Source organism: Amblyomma americanum, chromosome 2 (assembly GCF_052857255.1).
Source record: "Amblyomma americanum isolate KBUSLIRL-KWMA chromosome 2, ASM5285725v1, whole genome shotgun sequence".
In the NCBI taxonomy this organism is placed as follows: Eukaryota; Metazoa; Arthropoda; class Arachnida; order Ixodida; family Ixodidae; genus Amblyomma; species Amblyomma americanum.
The window spans coordinates 82,096,727-82,118,234 of NC_135498.1; the positions used below are offsets into that span (position 1 = coordinate 82,096,727).

Sequence of the window (21,508 nt, forward strand, 5' to 3'; positions counted from 1 at the left end):
TGTTGTAGTTCTTCCTTAGAGATCGCCATGATAATCACAAAGAATATATTCTAAATTTAATGGATAATACCTAGCTTTGAATTCATGGAGATCCCATAAGCCAGCAACTTGAAGGTAGGTTTCGTTAAGTATGTCAGCGCGTATCCTGACTGCAGGCTGTCGTCAGGAGTGGTTGTGTTCTTGTATATGTAAGCATAAACTCGAGGTCGTTAAAGGCCCCGTTCTCCAGAAAATCCGGCGTCAGTGTTGTCGGCGTCGGCGCTGTGAGCGAAAAATAACCGGAATGGCTTTGGATGGCGGTCCCCAGAGAGCAACCTTGGAGGCAAGTGGACCCATATAAGTCACGTGACCTTGTAGCGTCATCACTACCTGCCCACCGGATAGAGACGAAACTGCCCACCATTGCAAGTGGCAGTTAAATGATTGGGCGCTTGGGAAGAACAAGCTAAGTCGCACAGGGCCCACCGCTTGGAGCACCTGCCATCGCAGGGCAGATGCGCATCGCTTAACTGCTGCACCACTGCGCCAGGAGTGGTATGAGGACTCCCAGAGACCTATGAATGTAGAGAATGACATTCTGCATATATGGGATTAACTCATTCGCTATCCGGTCAAACCTTTAAGGCGGCATACCCTTAGGCCAGATACGAACTAGGTGCGCTAGAGCTTCAGTTCTCACTTCAGTTTCGGTTTCGGTTCGATGCTTTCATCTAAATATCAGCAAGCTCTGGACAAACAGCGGGAAATCGGTGAGTGGGGGCCTTACTTCCAGCGCACTAAAGCTGGAGCGGGCATTTAAGCTCCACGTTAAGGGTATGATGCGATGAATTAAGCTCATATATGTGAACTTGATCATTTCCTGTATTCATGCACCATTGGGAGCCCTCGTACCACTCCTGGCGCAGTGGTGCAGCGCTTAAGCGATGCGCCACCGCCCTGCGATTGAAGGCGCTGCCACTGGTGGGAATTGTGAGACCTAGGTTGCTCCTCCTGAGGAACCTCTCGCGACCAATCGTTAATCGAACAGCCATCTTGCACGCTGATCAGTTTTCTGAGAATCCGATCGGCAGGTCGTGCTACGACGCACTATCAGGTGTCCTAGGAGGCCAACCTGCCACGTGGTTCAGTGTAACGCATTCTCCTTACAAAGATCGGAGAAATCGCTGAGAGCGGGATTCGGTGCTCACGCCCTAAAACACCGCTGCGTGTTCTGGCCACGAAGTCACAACGATGCAGAAATGTTTACCCAAATACGGCCCTCCCATGCAACGGTCCTGCTCGCTGTGGCACTTCCCAATGGAACCGTAATCGCTGGCTATGCAAGTTTCCTCCGTTCTGAGTACTTTTGAGGAGTTTGTGCTTCCTCCTCCTCTTTCCCCCTCTTTTAAAGACACCACACATACCCTTCCAATGGTTAGTACTACAAATAGCCACGAATCGCCGGAACTTACGCTAACGGAGTCAACAAAATCGCAAACTAGACACGTATTAAGGCGTCCACTCCTCGCGTGTTTCCACAGTATCTCAACATATTCCGACTGAACTATTCTACTATTGTGAACACGAGGAGGACGAAAAATTGTCATGCGTCCTGACCTCTGCCGAGCAAATTTACTTATAGGAACAGATTCACGGATACCTCTTGAAAGAGGTGGTTCGAGTGGGTGGGTCGGTCCTGTTTGCACAACGAATTTCTTGAACATTTCTGATGGAAAATATCACAGGCAATGTTTTTACACAATAAATGGCTCACGTAAAGTAGACCTCGTGTCCCCCAAATTCCTCTCTAGGATAAAATTATGAGCCCTACAGCTTCATACCGCCGCCCCATCTGACTACACGTGTCAGATTTGGGCTTAATTGTCACAAAAGGGACCTTCTTATTAGTCTGTTTTAGATTCCACATGCTGCCAACCAGGGTCGCATCTATACGAGATGTGTTTACGCAGAGATTTAGCCTAAGAAAAAAAAATTGTGCGGATTGCGTTTGAATGCCTACTGGCATTTGACCCTCAGCGAAGGTGTCACACTTCCCTCAAAGGCGTCTTAAGACCCCGGCCTTTGTGCCCCCACCTGAACACTCGGGTAAATACTAAGGGGGTCCCGCAATCTACCGGCAGCCATGACTGACCGCCTACCGCACCGTGGATGAGTGTATACACACCCCGCCATTTGCCCGGTAGTATAATGGGGTACTAACGGACCTTGTATAGGTTTAAGGTACGGACGTAGCAGAGCAGAGCAAATTGTCACTGCGTACTGGCGCGGCTGTTGTATGAATTTTGAGTAGCGCTGAAGAAAAATAAAATAACGAAGCCAGAGTGTCATACCACACCATTCGCGCTTTCATAATTTCGAAACTGATAGTCTGGTGGCGCGGCTCTTGACATCGGCGCCGCCGACGAAGAAGCATAGCAATGAGTGCGAGTAGCCTTCGTGTTCACTTCCACATGCTGCCAACCTGGGTTGCATACAACCCAGATGAGATCCTCGCCTTCTTCCTCATGACCGGTGCGGCGAAACCACACAAATTTCCATAGACACGTGCTCAGTATTGCTTTTGGGGCACATGTACGGGACTTTGCATCGCACCGTATACGATCACGCAAAAAAGGCCTGACACGTGACCGGTGTGGGGAGGAATGATCGGCGTCTCACAGCGCACGTTCCCACGTTCGAACGTGCCTTCATGCCTTCGCGGGATGAACCAAAACCTTTAAATCCAGGCCTGGAACATCACGGGGCCCTTTATCCTCGACGAGCTAGACAGCGCCACACGCCGGACAAATTTTATTGTCCCCGCGGGTGGCCGGTAATACCGAGAACACAGAAGCCGTCATCTAACGAAACACGCAGTCTACCTTAGACCGAGGAGTCGACATCGCCTGTTAACGAAATATGCAGGTTCAGGTGCTGGTAACCACCATTAGAAAACTTCACGTCAATACTCAACTTTAGCACCCAGCTTAATGCAGCCTTCGATTATATTTAGACAGTACGGTATAATTCAGGTTTTCAGCTGGAAACAAGACAAAAGATATATCGCCTACAGGAATCATGTTACATTGCGCTAAAACCACAACACAGCACAGGGCGAGCGCAAACTATCAATTGATTTATTCAGGGTTCGAGCCCCTGAATATAGAAAAAACCGGCGCATGTACGAAAGGTACATTCACGACAAGCCCTAATACACCTGTGCACTCATCATACCCTAAAGACAGAGATCAAAATTGCCAACTTGTTATTGTACAAGCACACTGACACATCACTTACACAATTGCTATCGTTTTTTTTTTCAGAAAAACGCTTCCGAAATCTCGCGTGCAATGGAACTTCTGCCCCTGCCAAGAATCTTTATCTCACGAAGGCATGGACGACATTAGCAGTCTCTGCAATGTTTCGACAAAATTTTCCTGCTGTCGTTATCGCCTAATGAACGCTCATTCTCACATGCGCGATCATTTACGGGGTGCTCTGTCTGGTCTATATAGGCCTTCCACATGTAAGTCGTTTTTTGTAAACCACTCCTGTCGCGCATTTTACACAGGGCTTCGTGCGCCTTTTTCCCACAGCCACTTTTCCTCTCTTTATGGTTTGCCTTGCGTGAGCACAGCTGGCCTAGCCTCGTTGGTGCTGAGAATGTCATCAGTAGTTCGCACGTGCTAGCCACTTTCTTCAGGTTGTAAGCGATGCTGTGTACGTAAGGCATCACAACAGATTTCGTTGCATTGTTTGCAGACCTTTTGCGCGCTTTTCCTTTCAACTTCTGGAGCAGGGTTTCACTTATCGCCGTCCCGATTGATCCCCAATTAGCCCGGCAACAGGTCTTGTTAAAAATATATCTCCCTCCACTGAAGTCCCTCCGGATGCTTCTTAAATCGGGAGTGATCGGGATTGGAACTTTGGGGGTCTTTAGGAGGCAGGGACCTAAATTGAATTTCCTGTTTTGTCCGAACTTAACCAGCAACCTATATGTCGTTTGTTAGCCCATTCGAGGAAACCACCCGCTACGACAGCGGTCATCTGTAAGAGATCACCTGATATTCTCCAGTGCGTAGATGAACGGATCATCAAATGTGTTTATATTAACCCCACGCATCGGACGTAGTCTTCTGGGCATTTCAGGTGGTAAGGCAGCCGCAGATCGAGAGCTTCGGAAAGGAAAGCGCTTATTCGCGTCGACCTCGGAGCTGCCGGAGCTGCCTTTTAAGGCAGTTGGCCTTCCACCGCTCATGTTAAACACGTGAAGCTGGTGGTTCTGTGATGATTCTACCCACATTCCAGAGCCGCCGAATGTACACTAGGCTTAATCTGTTAAAAAATTCTGCTCTCTGACGGCACACACTTAGTCTCTAGAGCCATCGTGCCATCCATTTACGGATAGGCGAAGTGCTCAGAAATTATTGGACTTAAGTCTGATGCCAGTACTGTTAATTTGTTAATGCCTTATTGCATTAAGAGTCTCAGCGCGACTTCAGGATGGGGATAAGAAGGCACTCACAACGCTGGAGCAGCGCTTGCCTTCCCTGTGCATTTCCTTACTCTTGTCATTGAGACTCCGATGAGGTTCCAGACGATGAACCTTGTTCGGCCTTTTCACTTTGCCCATTTATAAAGGCAGCTTTTCTGCGGTGTGCACACCACTTTCACACGCGTTCCTAAACCTGCCCCACGGGAACTAACTTACTCTTGCGGCGTAGAGACGAAGAAAACGACCACTCATCCGCACGGGCATCAAACCATGAACTAACCCTCAACATCAGTTGCACGCGCACCAGCGAACGAGGAGAAAGAAGAAAGAGAAGCCACGCGCAGGCGCATTATTCTTTGCTAGCTGAGCTCGAACGACTGCGATATCCCGACCGATATGGAAAAGGACGGCACTCCTGCTCCTGTAGAAGCTGCAACTGCTGGTGAGTGCCCCTTGTGGGCTTAGAGCGCCACTCATCCACTTTTACTCTTCCCTTTCCCTCCCCCTTTCAGGCTCACTGCCCTTACGTGAAGCACATTTGCGTCCCTCCGAACAAGAAGGCTATTCGTCCTCTTCCTGCACCCTCTCCTTCCAGCACCTGCACCCCATTTCTTTTAGCGCACACGTCTGGCGATGGATCAAAGGTTGGCTCAGTGGTTATGGCGCTCGGCTGCTGACCTGAAAGATGGGTTCGGTCCCGGCCGCGGCAGTCGAATTTCAATGCAGGCAAAATTCTAGACGCCCGTGTACTGTGCGACGTCAGTGCGCGTAAAAGAACCCCATGGGTGACCTAAATTTTCAGAGCCCTTCATCTACGGCGTCCCTCATAGCCTGAGTCGCTTTTGGACGTTAAACCAAATAATCCATAAACCAAACTATGATATGAGGTTATGAAGAAAGTTGAGGATAGCGCGCTGCCTTGCTGACCATGACCTGTTCTGGACCACAGCGAAAAGGAAAGTACGTCACCAGCACCTTGCAAAGCTAACAGTTATTCAATTCGAACATCTTTATTGCATGGGTGGCTCGAAACAACAGAGGATTAAGAGTGGGGAATTTTGATATTAATAGCGAGAGCTGTTAAAGGCACGTTTCCCGGTTATGAGTAGTAAGCGTTGGCGTTAGCGGGACTAGCCGCGCTGTTATAGGTCAGCGTGCCGGTATGTCACGCATGACATCACTCCAACGCCCCGTACTCAGTGGTCGGAACACATGGACGTCACGAGCGGCAGCACAGTGACATGCCGCAGACTAAGAAGGCAAACAATAATAAATAAGCAATATTATCTTGCCCGCCACCAACAGTTGTGGTCGAACCTCGCGTTGCCGGATAATAACCGTCCATTGATTTCTTGAAATTTTACACTGCCGTAGCTCGGAAGGGAACTTCGAAACACATGGTTTAAATGTCAAAGCCCTGGCGGAAAATAAGAATCCTGCTGCTTTCATTTTCTGATATCTCCTTTAACCGAGGGACTTTTTAAGCTACTTTCTGTATTAGTCAGACTTTAGGTTAAGCAGGTTTCCTTCCACCTTTTTGATATGGAACGCTATGTTCGGCCTGAATTTTTTTGCATGTGCTGAAAACATTTTCCACCTCTGTGATGTTATAACTGCCTAATAATAATAATAATAATAATAATTGGTTTTTGGTGGAAAGGAAATGGCGCAGTATCTGTCTCATATATCGTTGGACACCTGAACCGCGCCGTAAGGGAAGGGATAAAGGAGGGAGTTAAAGAATAAAGGAGGAAGAGGTGCCATAGTGGAGGGCTCCGGAATAATTTAGACCACCTGGGGATCTTTAACGTGCACTGACATCGCACAGCACACGGACGCCTTAGCGTTTTTCCTCCATAAAAACGCAACCGCCGCGATCGGGTTCGAGCCCGGGAACTCCGGATCCAAACTCTCGTATTTGTCGCGTGCGAACAGCTACAATCTTTCGATACTCATTTCCTGGAGCCAGCACAAGCTTCCACTTGCTCCACTTGCTTTCCACGGCTGAAAGAAAGGATCTACTATAAAGACGCATTTACGATAACACTGGCGCCTGAAATGTGGGGCCGCCATCATATTGCGCAGTTCCTCATACGCAACAATCCTTTATAAACGCAATTATTTTTCATATAATGTAAGATTTCACAATAAAATTCAATATATATCTGCAGGTCAATCGACGGCAGTCGTGTATTTTTTTTCTATTAATGTTCTTGCTATCGTCAAAAGCATTCCCTATTGATTTCTATGGCAGTAGTAACTGTTCGATACGATCGATGGAAACACTTGCACAGATGCGCCATCTCGCTCAGTTTTCGGTTCTTCTGCAGTTAAAATAAAGGTTTTGCTACACATAAAATGAATTACTTTCAATATTTCCATAACAGTATCTTAAAATCTTTCAATTTTCAATATTTGTTTCCGAGAATGTTGGACATGCAAGGCATCGAAGCACGAACCAGGTCAGAATTTTGCTTATAGTGCAGAAACGCTTTCGCTTAGGTTAGCCGACCTCCATTCAAAACTTCAAATGTTTAACCCTCCTACCCGCATTATGCAGATGCTGGCGACATAGTGGCGGTGGTGTCTGACCCCGACCCTGTGGTGGTACAGCATCTCTCCAGACGCGGTCCCGAGGGACAGGAAGTCATGGTGGAGGCCGTAGTGACGAACTCCGACACGGGCGAGGTCCTCAAGAAGAGTGTGCATCCGGCTGTCGCGACAACAGCAACCTCCACTGCCCCGACTGTCGGTACAGTAGCGGACATGTCTCCACAATTTACTTATTTGGCGTACCTACAAGCGCGCAAATGACGGCGCATGAATAAATGGCAAAGACAACAGGACATCAACACAGTGCTGTGTTGTCTTGTCCTTTCTTCGTTCGCAGACATACGCGCTGTTGTAACTATGCCAGGTGCGAACCAGCTTGCCAAGCTTTCCGTCCTTCGGATTTACTAGTGTTATGTCCGATGAGCGTCGGTCGTGGTGTGGACGCCATTTCAAAAGAGATAGCATTCACCACACAGGCGAAAATAGCCCGGAGATCCCACGTGTGTTAAATTTAGTGACGGAATCTGGGAAGGTAACGCATTCTTGCAGCGGATTATTCAATATACGTATGGCGTTGCTATGGGAAGAGCAGACTGTGGTCAAGCGTCGACTTGCATTTCACCTGGTTTTCATATGAGTGAATAATAAATGTACATAACAAAGTCTTAACTGCGACCTTTCGTATCAGCGCCATGATAGATTTGGAGCAAATTAGTGTCCATTTAACATGAAAGAAGGTAGGGAAATCCGTAAGCTTTCTATGCTTTTTTCTAAATATTTCTCTGTCATTTCCGCAATTGCATGACGTCATACGGAGTCGGTATTTGTTTCGGCTTCTTCGTATACGTTGTCCGCACAGTCCTTCTGGACTGTACGTTTCATGAAGTTTTCTTATGCGCTAACAGAAAACATGCAAAATTATAGGAATCATTCAACGTGACGTTTCACTAGGCAATATTACATGTGTTAAGCTCTTGGGCAAACAACCTGTATTCATCCGCACTCTGGGATCAACGAACACGCAGTGATGATTGCCGACACTCCCTCGCCAGAGCCTTCCCCGTCAGAGGCGCCTTCGTCACCGGCGCCCCCCACAGACGACTCTCGGGCGTCCAGCCCGTGCCAGGATGTGTCCCCGTCACCGCCTCCCCCCGGATCTGTGGCCGGTGACGAACGCAACGTCGGCAGTGCTGCCACGTCTCCCGCGTCCAAGGCATCTTCGTCGGCGGCGTCTGGCAGCTCGGGAGCCACGAAGACCGCGGCCAAGCACCAGCGACACGCCAACGAGGCCGCCGGCGACGGCGTCCCCAGACACGTCATGATAGATGCACCTGAACACAATGACCGCAAGACTGGCGCTAAGCACAGGTTTGGTGCAATGCTTGCGCTTAAAGAATTCACTTAGGCTAAGTCCCATTCTGACTGATGTAAGGGATTAGTGAAAAGTGCCTACGCCACAGTCAATGCCTTTGAGCCGCTTCGTGGGATGTCCACTATACTCCGGAGCTACACATCTATGAACTACAATGAGTCTCATTCTCTCCAGTGAGGGCCTTGTTAGCTTCGTAGGTGCTACAATTTACCGACTTTACTGCTCATGAACGACCCTCTGGACAGAAAACTTCCGACTAACCCTATACATACTTACTATGGCTTACAGTGGAGAATGACTAGCACCGTTAGAATGACTGAGAATGAGTGAGACTGTGAGAAAAACGAGGAGGAAAGGAACTCTCGAAGTCTATTATGAAAAGCGCAGTAATTTTGTCAACGTGCGCACGCCGACTGCTTGTGTGGTCTCTGTAAAAGTATAGAAGAGGTCTAAGTCAATTTTTAGTTCGAAGGCTAATGCATAAAGAATTTTTTGGGGTTGTTTTGAAGACAAACAGATCTGTCTAGCTCTATTTATAGATTTCTCAAAAGCGTTCGACCGCCTTCATCCCCAGAGTTTATTAAGAAATTAGAACTTGTAGGGATCCATGGCGCTCACCTTTCTCTCATATGGTCATGTTTACAGCATCATCTTCAATGTATCGTGATAAAAAAAGAGGTGTCATCTTTTTTTTTCAACATTAAAACCGGTATTCCGCAGGCAGCATTCTAGGCCTGCTATTCTTTCTTTTGTGCATGAATGACATCACGAGCCTCGACAACATGCCGGAATACATAATGTATTCATAAGATACTAGTACGGTTTTCAGGGACAACATTCTTCATTCAATAATTCCTGCAGTTAAATGGACACTAGATAGACTGAGGGCTTGTAGTGAGGCAAATTCGCCAACCATATATGTGAAACAGTATATTTGTGAAATAGGGACTTCCGCGCTTTCCATGTTTCTTGATGACTCATATGTGCACAGTAATTATCTGTATGTCCATCGTAAGTGCCAAATTTTTGTGCTTTCGTATCCCGCGCAAGTCATTTCTGTGTCCCCTTACGCTTCCAGACCTGTATACGGGGTGCTAAGGTTGTTTGAAGTGATGATAGATTCAATTTTTTTCCTTGGCCAACCCTTGCCGTTTTCTTGCAAAATTGATGGACTCTATTGATTGAAGGGTTCGTATCTCTTTGCCTCAAGTCGTTTTTTTTCTAATAAACCTTGTGATGTGAATCCACAGTAGCGCCCATGTTTGCAATTTCCATTGCTATCCTCGTTGCTACTAAAGCTATCCACGCAGTGCTCTTAGCTTGCTCCGATGGACTGCTGCATTACGCATATAGTTCTCCATCCATTATGAGTTTCTTTCATTATTCTATTCAAAAGCATCACATCGGCACAGGTGGACAAGGAAGAACTCCCAGTTAGCCGACGTACTCTGCTCCTAAATAGTACTCAGCTACTGCACTCGAAACATGAGCAGAAAAACTTTCCTTGTCAGCCGCAATGTACAAGTGGTCGCCCGGAAGTCTCAGTACAGGGCCCGCGGCACCACCTGTGGTCTCAACTGCAGTGGGATGTAGTGTGTCATGCTAAGGCCTTCGTTTACGCTATCTTTACACCTGCGCAGGAGGCGCCGTCGTCCGTACAGCCACCCTGCGCCGACAGTGACCGACGTCCTAGTCATCCTGTGCGGCTTCGTCATCACGCTTGCAGTGCTCTCGGGACTGGCTGCCTCCACGCGCCACCTGTTCAAGCAGAAGAGTGAGTGCAGCGCCACCTTTTGCACTCGATTCCGATCGCATTGCCCACAAACGCACGAATGTACACAAAGTAACCACGACACGGTTCTGAGGCAAAATGGCACTAACGGACAATGTCTTGGAATCTAGCACATACATGACTATGTGCCTGAGCGTTTTAGAGCGAAATCTGTGCTCCATTACACTTTTCTCCCGAATCAAAGGCAACATTAAAGAGATCGCGATTAAATAACGGAACCGCGTGATGTTTACTTATTACTTATAAATATTACTTAAACTTATATATGAGTAATACCTGAGAATGGGATACGCTATGCCTGCCAATCCTGCCAGTTTTTCTAGAAAACATGCGATCCAAACTATGCGAGCTCACTTTGCCGATGGTGTTGTGAAACGCAGCTCGCGCATGTAATGAACGTCTGTACATTGTGCGTTGCACACGTTTGGATTCACGTTTCAGTTCGGTTATCCGCTGCGGTGGTTCAGTGATATTTGGTGCTCGGCTGCTGACCCGAATGACGCGGGTTCGGGCCCGGCCGCGGAAGTCACATTTCGATGGAGATGGAATTCTAGAGGCCCGTGTAATGTGCGATGTCAGTGTGCTTTAAAGAACCGCAGGTGGTCAAAATTTCCAGAGCCCTTCACTACGGCGTCTCTCTTAGGCTGAGATGCTTTGGGACGTTAAACCTCATAATACCAAAAAAAGCGTCTCAATTCAGATCTCTGGCTCGTAATGATATTTCTTGTTACCACTTCTAAACAAGATCTACTGCTAATAATTACATTTTAACCTTTACGGTTGTTCTGTCCTTTCTTTGTAGGCCTGTTAATCGTACGACTCCACAGAGTCAACCGACAGGGTGAGTGTTATCTCCATTTAAAAGCAGTAATTAGACGTCACTGCAGTCTTAAATCCATATCAGTGACTACGGTGGCATAATGTCATTCTTAACCTGATTGCGTTGACTGCGTTTAGATCCAGTTGAAATAAAAAACGCGCGGGTACACATGATTACCTTATGCATTGGCAATGCGATGGCATTAGAACCTGCTGACGCCTATGCCGAATGTGCTGTCACTTTAAATCTGATAACGTCAGTTTCGTCCAGCGGACTGGAATTATCCACTCTGGTGACGCCACTTCCCTCCAACCAACGGACGAATTTTATGACCGATGGCATTTCTTTTTTTTTCGGTGGAACTTTGAACGCTATTGCATTAATAACTTTCGGTTCATGAGATTTTGGGACACGTTAATAACGTAGAGCATCAAAATTAACCCTCAATAAAAGCTCTATATCCTCATCAAGGATTGCAATAACTATTGTGCATATATGAATGTTGCGGGCCGGTGGGCTAGGCAGCAAAGCCTTAGGGCGATAAGGCAGGACTAGCATATGATCCTTATTCGCTTGAAGTTCTACCGGGCGTCAAGACTCAAGTCTTACGACATAGCGACCTGGTAACCTGTGCAATCCCAACACCTAAAATCTTCATATCTGGAAATAACAGCAGAAAGAAAGCGCGGAACTAGTTCAACGTGGTGATTTTGCGGTATTATTTTTCTGCTGCTTCTTTGTTAAGGGTGATCGATTATCTGCCTGACCCAACACTCCCTTCCTAATTCCAGGAAGGCTCAACGCTGACAGCTGTAAGTAAAAGATTGCAATGCTTCAAAGTTTGCCCGCGGAGACCAGCTGGCATGCCCCAACAGCGCTCGAGAGTCCTTTTAGTTGTGTCTGTCATAGCTTAGAGAGGAACTGGGAAAGGCCTCTGGTACTCTGACCAGAATTCTTGTTGCCTACGATTTCTAAAAGCAGCATCGCCACAAGCAAGACCCACGTGTCTCAAAGAGGGAGCAGTCAGACATCCTCTCTCTTTGAATAGCTAATAACGCCTGCACCGGCAGCAGCATTTTGGATATTCGAGTAAACAGCCTAATGAACACCTTTAGGTTACAACATAATTTGTTTAGAGAGGATCATCAGTGAACCAATATTAAGGAAGCTTGTAGAATAAAGCTGCTGGATTCGAGGTACTTATTGTCACTGACCTAAACACAGGCGCTGGCATGGGGGTACTAGAGTATTAACTCAACGAGATGCCCCCTGGGGTCTGATGATCACGCTAACCCTCTATACGGGTCGACGCAGTCGTTCCCCCGACGCTGGTATGCGGCGTGTCCCGGCTGCCCGGCATGGCCGAGCTGTCCAGCCTCTGCTCGCACATAATCTACACCGGGGACATGGACATACTCAGTGACGGCGTCGAGTACACGCTATTACCTGCCGGTGTGTATGTCCACGAGAACAGTCCCGCCACGAGCATGGTCATATTGAAATGCTGTTCTTTTTTCTCCCGGTAGCCCCAACGGGAAATCTTACCGCACTTATGTTCAAGCGAGGAAATGGTAATGGTTGTTTCGCCAGAACGCACGGTTAGCGTGTGACGTCCCTCAGAGATCCGAATCGTCATTCTCTTTTTTTTATTATTGCGACAGCATGCCGTTTGGCGTGAAGCAGTATCCAACAGATATATTGATGCACGCCGGATTCCGGAAAAAAGTTCAGCGGGCTCCGGTGGTGACGTCTCAACGTCCAATCTTATACAACATCCAAAGTTAACTATCCTATATTCGTTAAACAGCCTGCTAGTTGCCACATCTTAGCTGTATTCTGATGTACTACACCGCTGACAAAAACGCTCTTGTAGCTCAAAAAGCCTTTTTTTAATTGTGTAAAGTCTTACATAAAACACCCTGTATATTAATCGTCCTTGGCCTCATTTTCCGAAACTGGTATACGCGTTGCAGAGTTTACGTGTAGCTGCCGTAGAAAAGGCTTTTGAGGGCGGAACTTTGCTTTGCAGACAGCGCGAACTTCGAGGCGTTCCGCGCTCTGGGCACTCCGGGCTCGCTGTCCCCGCAGCTGCTGGCCTCGATGCCGCTGGCTCCTCTGTGGGAGCGGCTCCCGAACCTCCTGAGCTGGCACCGGCTGGGCCGTGCCATGGCGCGCCTCGTCAACAACGCCAGCCTGCACGGCGTCGAGGTGCGCCTGTCTCCGGCCATCGCCCTCAACGAGGAGGTCCTCGCAAGGTTGCAGGCGGCCTGCAAGGCGAGTGGGCGACCGCTGCTCTTGCTCCTCGGATGCCCTGTGAAAGGAGCGTCAGCAACTGCCTTTGGAAGTCATTGAGGCTGCGGCGGTCGAACATACTGTCGGCCAAATGCCGGTCGACAGAACCAACTGTAGGAGGAATGACGCTGTGGCTGCGGTGATGGAACACGCGCCTCTGTTGCCCATCAGGCCTTCGCTTGATGAAAAAATGCTTAGACGCCCTTCATACAGCATCGGAGAGATCGTGCCTCCCTGCTTGACACCCTTTATTATTGGAGTTTTAATGCTGACTTTATGGAGGACAATGGTAGATGTGCCGTCGTTATAGATTTGTTCCAGTATTATCGCATAACACTCTTCTACACCCTGATTCCGCAATGATTGCATGATTGCTGAGGTGTCCACTGAGTCAAATGCTTTCTTGTAATCGTCCGTGGTCGCAGCTGGCAAGGATAGGGTTAATTGGAGAGATATGGGAAAGGCCTTTTCCATGCAGTTGGTGTAGTAAGCCTGATGATGAGGACGATTCATCTAGCCAGGACCGCCCCCCCCCCACCCTTTTTATTTCCGGAAAGCTAAATTTTCTATTATCAATATTTTATTTTATATTGGTTTAATCTCGTGATGCCTCAGGCGGTGCGGGCTGGCAACAATATTTTTGTTTCTTTTAAACCTGCCCACATCAATTTGCGTCATATCCAAAAGAGAGGAGGCGGTCACGCAAACCATGGGTATTTTTACAACGTGCCCAATTGGAGGCGAACACAATTGTGATGCTCGCTTGTTAAACCGGATGTGAACACAAGTTCGTGTTCTCTTTGGCTTATGTACTCGAATGCTTATTGCCTCTTAGCTAGGCTTGTGGCAATATTCGATGATTTATAATATTCTGCAGAATAATAAGGTATCCAATATTCGATTCCGTCCGAATGTTTGGTATCCGAAATCTCAAAAGTATTCCTTTCAAGCCATTAATGTTTCTAGAGTACTCTCTTCGTGTGGTTTCTGTTTAACAAACATCGTGCCGCCTCGGTGGCTGAGTGGTTATGGCGTTCGGCTGCTGGCCCGAAAGACGCGGGTTCGATCCCGGCCGCGGCGGTCGAATTTCGATGGAGGCGAAATTCTAGAGGTCCGTGTACTGTGCGATGTCAGTGCACGTTAAAACAACCCCAGGTGATCGAAATACTTCCGGAGCCCTTCACTGCGGCGTCTCTCATAGCCTGAGTTGCTTTGGGTCGTTAAACTCGATAAACCAAACCAAACCAAACCAAACAAACGTCCTGCGGTATGGCATCGCGGCGCGCGCATTTAAGCCCAGTTGTGGCAAGTGGGGACCAAAAGCGACAAAAATGGAGGAACCTGCATGCATACGCCCTCCACCCGCGCGCTGCCAGGTTGATGGTCACAGCGGTAAACTGTGACCAAACTACGCCAACAGACCTGTCGTGTCTGACCCCGCCGCCACGTATAACTTCCGGAGGTTACTGGAAAGACCGAAAGATTGCTCGACAAGGCGACCGCTAACTCGAGTCAGACGGGTATACATGGCTAGCAGTTCTAATTTTCGCTTAATAATAATTGGTGTTGGGGGGAAAGGAAATGGCGCAGTATCTGTCTCATATATCGTTGGACACCTGAACCGCGCCGTAAGGGAAGGGATAAAGGAGTTAGTGAAAGAAGAAAGGAAGAATGAGGTCCCGTAGTGGAGGGCTCCGGAATAATTTCGACCACCTGGGGATCTTTAACGTGCACTGACATCGCACAGCACACGGGCGCCTTAGCGTTTTTCCTCCATAAAAACGCAGCCGCCGCGGTCGGGTTCGAACCCGGGAACTCCGGGTCAGTAGTCGAGCGCCCTAACCACTGAGCCACCGCGGCGCTTGCGGAACCGATTTGTGTACGAATTGACAATTTATTTTTCTTTCACGTGGAGCTTCATGAATTAAGGAAGTATTGGCTCCGGTTCCAGGCGCATTATAGTCGCTACTTGGGTGAACGTACAGAGTTGGTCAAAAATTCTCAGCCCACATGGTCTGCTTTTCGTCGATACATCCTAGTATTTAAGATGCCAATAAATCCGTCAAGGGTCTCAGACGTTATAGCGATGCTTCTTCTACCTTGTACAGATATTTTGAGCTTAAGGAGTGTCGTACGGCCTTACTATAACTGCTCAAAAGCAGACCCTGTGGCCCGAGAACTTTTGACCGACCCTGTACATGAGGCCGCTCGAACTGCTGAGCTCAGCGTGTTGGTGGACTTCCCCAATTTCGCATGGCAATTTTGCAGAAAATTCATATAACTTTAGTCACAACTACAAAGCTTCAGAGCACCCAGTTTTCCACGTAATGTTCATGTACTTAATATTTCTTTTGATCCTGCGCACTGTGCCATTGAGCCTCTTTTGAGTGTCAGAACTATTCGAAATATTCGCTTCTGAATTCCTCTAACAAAACTGCTAATCGTTTTGCATTCGCTTCGTTCCAAAAAAACTACAATTCACATGAGCCTGCTCTCAAACACGTGCGGCGCCCTTCAAGTGCGGGTCATTTTTTTTCGGTGTTTTCGCAGATTTTTTTTTTTCCTTGGCAAAGAGATTGCACTACACGTTCGTCTAAATGCGCATTTTTATTCATAACGTGGAAGGGCGCACGGAATTAGGAGATAGTTGCGAAATTGATTTAAGTCGACTATTGTGCCTGTAGTGGACTTCAAACCCACCATCGCTTCTGACTTTTCCGGTCATAATCGCAGCATCAGCTGACCTGTCGATAAAATTTGGTGCTGGTGAATTTCCGTTTGTAGATTTGTCTTATTGTTTTTTTTTTCAGGAAATGAAAAGCACCGACCCGGATTCCATCATGTTCCTGCGGCTTCGTTACGGCCCACTACTGGCCAGCAACGGCGGCATGGAGAAATTGGTCGAGTACGTACGAGCTCGCTCTTCACTGGTGCCCTGATCAGTACGTAATGGAAAACTTCAAAAAAAATTGGAGGACGCTTAAGCTTCATCTTTAAGAGTGAGACGCGACAGCGTGTCGCAGCGTTGCCGAGGAGTACACGGAACGCCATCACCCGTTCGGCGGGACGCGTGGCCCGTTGGACAATTTAAGGAAAGGACGCCTGTCTCACATATCTCGGCGGACACCCGAACCGGGCTGTAAAAAAAGGAAAATGAAATGAGCAATTGGTTTTAAGGAAAGGAAATGACGCCTGCCTCACATTTCTCGCTGGACACCCGGATCGCGCCGTAATGGAAGGAAAATCAATCAATAAATCGATTCATCAGTCGATCAGCCGGTCAATCAATCAATCCATCATTCAATCGGTCAATCAATCAACCCTTAACGCTGTCGCGTTAAAATCCCTTCTCTTACGGCGCGGTTCAAGGGTCCACCGAGATGCGCCATTTTTCGCTCACGGCCGAAGACGCCGACGCCGATGACACCGGCTTTTCTGCGACACGAGCTCGTTAACACTGTCGGCTTAAGAGTATGCAAACGCTTAAGTCACCTAGAGAGTGGAATGCGATAGCATTTAATTTCACATGTAGGAGCTTCTGCTGCAATTTTGTGCGTGTACGCGTCAGTTTCATTACAATTTCTGGTCCATCAATCGCCATATTTGGACTGCTAGTTGCGGTAGCAGGTGTCTGCTATGCTGTGACGGTGCCGACATTTGCAATTTAGGTTTAACAGGAGGTTGCCGACAACCCGGTGGGCAAGTTGGAATGACAGCACATGGCTTTGTGACTTCTCTTAGTCTATGGGCGCAGGCTGTGATGGCGCCACATGGTCACGTGACCTCTCGAGAAATTAGCGAATTTTGTGACATATGACAGCGGATTTTGCTCCTGAAGTGAGCTCTAATACAAGCGCACTAAAAATTTGAGAACTAGTCTGAGTTACGCTTAGACTACACCGCAGGAATGCATGCGTACTGAGCTGTGGTTTGTCGCAATGCTTAGATACTGGGCGTTGTCAGTTCGCAAACAAATCTATACACTTGTCTTTCGCACCATCGCCACTGCGGAAACCAAGAGAGCAACGCAAAATTGTAGCACAACCTCGTCCAACTGCAAACCTTCCGTCTTCGCCTCCCAGTGTCCGGGGGCGTTGTGAAGCGGTGGTGGCATTCTATGTTGAAGACGCCACTAAAAAAATATGTTTCTCGCTTCTCTTTTCTCGACTCGCGAAAACGATCCTGTTGTCGCTTACTGTGGTCGTGTTTCGACGGAGGCGAAGCGGAAAAGGTGTGCCTGAGAGGTGAAAATTGAAAATTAGCTTTTAAGGAGCAGAAAACTATTTCACTTATCGGTGACACCTCAACCGCGCCATGAGCGGAAGGAGGAGAGAGGGAGTGAAAGTGGAAAGAGAAAGTGGTGCCGTAGACGAGAGTGGTAATGGTGGTGTTAGTAATAACTTTCTTTGTACGAATATTTTAGATGACCTAATGTGAGTGGTGTCCTCCATCCAAGACTTCATTGGAGACTGCTGCTGCTCGGGTCATCATGATCAGGTTCTTCTGGCCGCCGAGGTGCTAGCTGGGCGGCACCCAGTACCACTGCTCATGTGTCGAGTTTGGTATTTTCGGTATCGTTTGGTGTTTTTTACATGCTAAAACTGTGTGATACAGGCTTGTATGTTATCCGCCGATATATTCTTGTAGTGGAGGGCTCCGGAGTAATTTTGACCAGCTGGAGATCTTCAACATGCATTGGCATATCGCAGGCACAAGGGCGCCTTTTGCGTTTCGTCTCCATCACAACACGGCCGCCATGGCCAGGTTTCAACCCAGGTAGTCCGAGTCTGTAGCCGAGCGCTGTAACCACAGAGCCGTCACGGCGGGTACGTATGTGGTGCGATGTCAGTGCACGTTAATAAATCCACATGGTCAAAATTGTTCCAGGGCCTTCCACTATTCCAGCGCGTTCTTCCTTTCCCACCAATCTTCCTTCCAGCCGCCGCATTGGCTCTGTGGTTATGTCGCTCGGCTGCTGACCTGAAAGCAGTAGGTTTGATCCCAGCGGTGGCGGTCGCATTTCGATGGAGGCGAAATGCTAGAGGTTCATGTGCTGTGCGATGCCAGTGCACGTTAAGGAACCCCAGGTGGTCGAAAGTTCTGAAGCCCTTCACTAAGGCATCCCTCATACCCTCAGTCGCTTTGGGACGTTTAACCTCCATAAACCGTCAGAAGTTGTTCGTTTCACCATTTACTACATTAGACATGCTCTTAATATTCAAGATAAATAAAAACAATTCATTGTTATGGTTATTTGTGGTAACTGCTGAGTCCCTTACTGCGCAGCTGCCCCGACGTGGTCGTGTTCCGCACCGAGCACCACGAACTCAGCAGCAAAGTCCTGAGGGCGCCCAACCCGTACCGGCGCTACATCGGAGCCGACATGGCCGAGGTCTTTCTGGTATGCAAGAAAATGAAACTTCTAAAAATGCAGCTTTAAACTTTTTGAGAGCGTACTGCCTTCATGAAAGTTCCCGTGCTCATTGTGGAAGTTCTCATTGCATGCTTAAGGCGAGAATGTTACCCAGGTTGATGTATAATTACGATCACACAACAGCATAAGGAACGTGTTTGGTCCATAAATTGTCTGAATACTCATAGAAAGCATTTATTGTTTTTCTCATAAAAGTTCCGACAAACTTTTTTTTTACTTGTTCTGAAAGTTCCTACAGCTTATTTCACTCACTGCTCTCAGGACAAAGCAAAGCTTTTGTTACAAGTTTTGAGCCCAGGGACGTTTAATTGTAATTAATGTAGTGCGGCTGTACTAGCATCCTTGGACAAGAGTTCCTCTTGGGCCCAAGAGATTTAGAACACTAATGATGCACAATTAGCCACAGGGCTTGGCCGAGTATCCAGCCCTCATGGGCTTTCATAGGGTTTCTATTGCTGCGAAGTTCGGTACTCAGCACTGCACCTGCGTAAAAGGACGCTGATGAAGAGCTGAGAGGACGATCGAATGATACTTATGTTTGATCTGTGTAATATAAGTAAAACCACCAACTAGCCCACCTGTCTGCTTCAGCTGGCTTCTCCACCATGAATTGACCACATAACACGTGCACTCTTTCACTAAACCCTCAGCAATACATAGAGGATTCGTTTGGAGTGCAGCGCTCGTACTGTCAGGGAGCTACATATAGCAGTGACCACAGTACGACCTAGCGTGCTCGTCAGTTGGGTGGCCTAACGATTTCAATCGGCGCGAACAGCTGCAGGAGCTTGAGAAGATCTCGCTGCTGCGCAAGCCCCTGGACGGCCAGGAGTGGTGCCTGACCTTTGCGCTGGGCGGCCTGCTCTTCCGCTACCACATGGGTCTCAGCTTCGGGGACGACGCGCTGACCGGCCCCCAGGAGATATCGCTCTCTGAAGTGAGCACACGTAAAAGAGCCGCCCGATTATGCGGACTACACTACAAACCCACGCAGAGGCGTGGTTCATTTCCCTGTGCACACGCCTACAGTGTGCTAGCCACCGTGACCAGCTTAAGCGGTAGCGTCACTAGTGCCGCGAGTTTAACTGTGGTACCGGTTGAATTCAGCAATCAGATAACGTGGAGGAGGTGTTGTGGATCCTTTTGGGGTTCAGCATACTGATGTTGCCCATCATTTTACATCCCGCCTCCGTTAAATGCGGCCTGGATTCCATCCGCGACCTTGGGCACCGCAAGTCAGCGACCACTATCCACCGCGGCGGGGTGTGCGTGCGTAGTGAGTGAGTGATTGAGAGAGTGAGCGGAGTGGAGTGGAGCGGTGGTGGTGGTGAAAAACTTATTGTAAGAGCCCTTATAGTTGAAAATTTCAGAGTTGGGCTGGCTCCTGATAAGGGTCTCGGTATGACAACCTACAACCAAAGTGCGCTTCATTCTACTTGACGTTCTTAACCTAGGCTCGTTCCCTTTTTTTCTAGATATGCCAACGCTTCACGGCGCGTCGCTTCGAGGACCTGCGCACGCTTTCCTTCTACGCCATGGAGCACACCAGGCACACGTGGGTCGCCTTCGACGATGACTGGTCCCTCGCACGCAAGGTACACCGCTCATATATACCACCCGCAAGTACTCATTCATAACGAAGAGGGAGGGGAAGACAAGAAAAAACAATACATTACGCATAGCAACGAGATATGCAAAATGCCTGTAATGATGGTGATTAAACACTCTAGGCTAGCTTGCAGACCAGCCAATGCCAAAACTCGATTTTTCGTAAGAGCACAACGAGTGATCAATCCTGGGTTTCCGGCCACGAGCGATCTAAAAGGAAACGACGCCAATAGGCGGTTTACTGAAATTAGACCACGTAATTCCGTTAGCACTTCCGCAGCCAGAAAGGCCGTTGGCTTTCCTTGTGTGTGTCGTCTAAGTAATCTTATCGTCTTACCGTACACTGCTAGTCCAAGTCCGCCGTGCTCTGCGCGGTGCTCTCCTCCCAGGCCACCCTCGCCCGTCAGCGCGAAGGCCCGCGCATGTGCCTGGCGGTTTACCACGCCGAATTGGACGACCACCGGCAATTGTGCGGCAGTGGTCCTGCACCGGTGCTGCGCAGGCTGCAGAGGCTGGTCATCAACGGGACGGCCTAGCAGAGCCGCCCACTCCTCCTGCACGGCAGTGTTCCCCACTTCAAACATTGCTCGGCACGTTATTATTTTGTTTGCAACTTTCAATGCTCAATTTTTTCGGACCTTCTCCACGCTCGTCCGGATTTTTTTTTCTCCGATATATGACTTTCGATCGCTTTTTCGCCATTTGATAACCACGAAAATAAAGATGTTGCTAAGAGTTCTTTTCTCCCCTAGATTGCACATGCCGTATGCCACGTCCTAGAGCTAGCTCCCTGATACAAATGCATCAGCAATGCACAGGCTACTCTCGAAGCGGTGGTCGAAGCAGCTGTTATGCTCAACTTCTTCTTCACCCCAGGTATATGGCACATACCCACGCCGGGGGATTGGCCAAGGTGTAGTTGAATAAACAAAGTTTCCATGGAAGATGATGACAAAAATGTAGCACCAATCGTGAATTTTGAAAAATCAATGAATAAAAACAAGAGAACAATATTGACAGTTAAATAACAGACAGCATTTTGGTGAAAAATGAAAAGAGCTCGTAGAACTTTAAAACAATTAGCACATCAACCTACCAGATGCAATTATGTAATCGTGGAGAAACCCACAAATAGAACCCAATGCAAATCCCTTGGCGTTCGC

The 21,508-nt window shown here is 48.2% G+C and overlaps 1 protein-coding gene across 1 annotated transcript; it reads left to right on the top strand.

Annotated features, from left to right (window-relative positions):
* Positions 1 to 7,936: 7,936 nt before the first annotated feature.
* LOC144119830 (uncharacterized) lies at positions 7,937 to 20,984 on the top strand. The gene is made up of 11 exons (XM_077652360.1): positions 7,937 to 8,395; positions 10,040 to 10,173; positions 10,994 to 11,032; positions 11,803 to 11,823; positions 12,326 to 12,463; positions 13,041 to 13,285; positions 16,114 to 16,208; positions 18,590 to 18,704; positions 19,516 to 19,674; positions 20,213 to 20,332; positions 20,735 to 20,984. Exons 1-11 carry the CDS (start codon positions 8,055 to 8,057, stop codon positions 20,879 to 20,881), a joined length of 1,554 nt encoding a protein of 517 aa, XP_077508486.1. The 5' UTR covers positions 7,937 to 8,054; the 3' UTR covers positions 20,882 to 20,984.
* Positions 20,985 to 21,508: the final 524 nt, after the last annotated feature.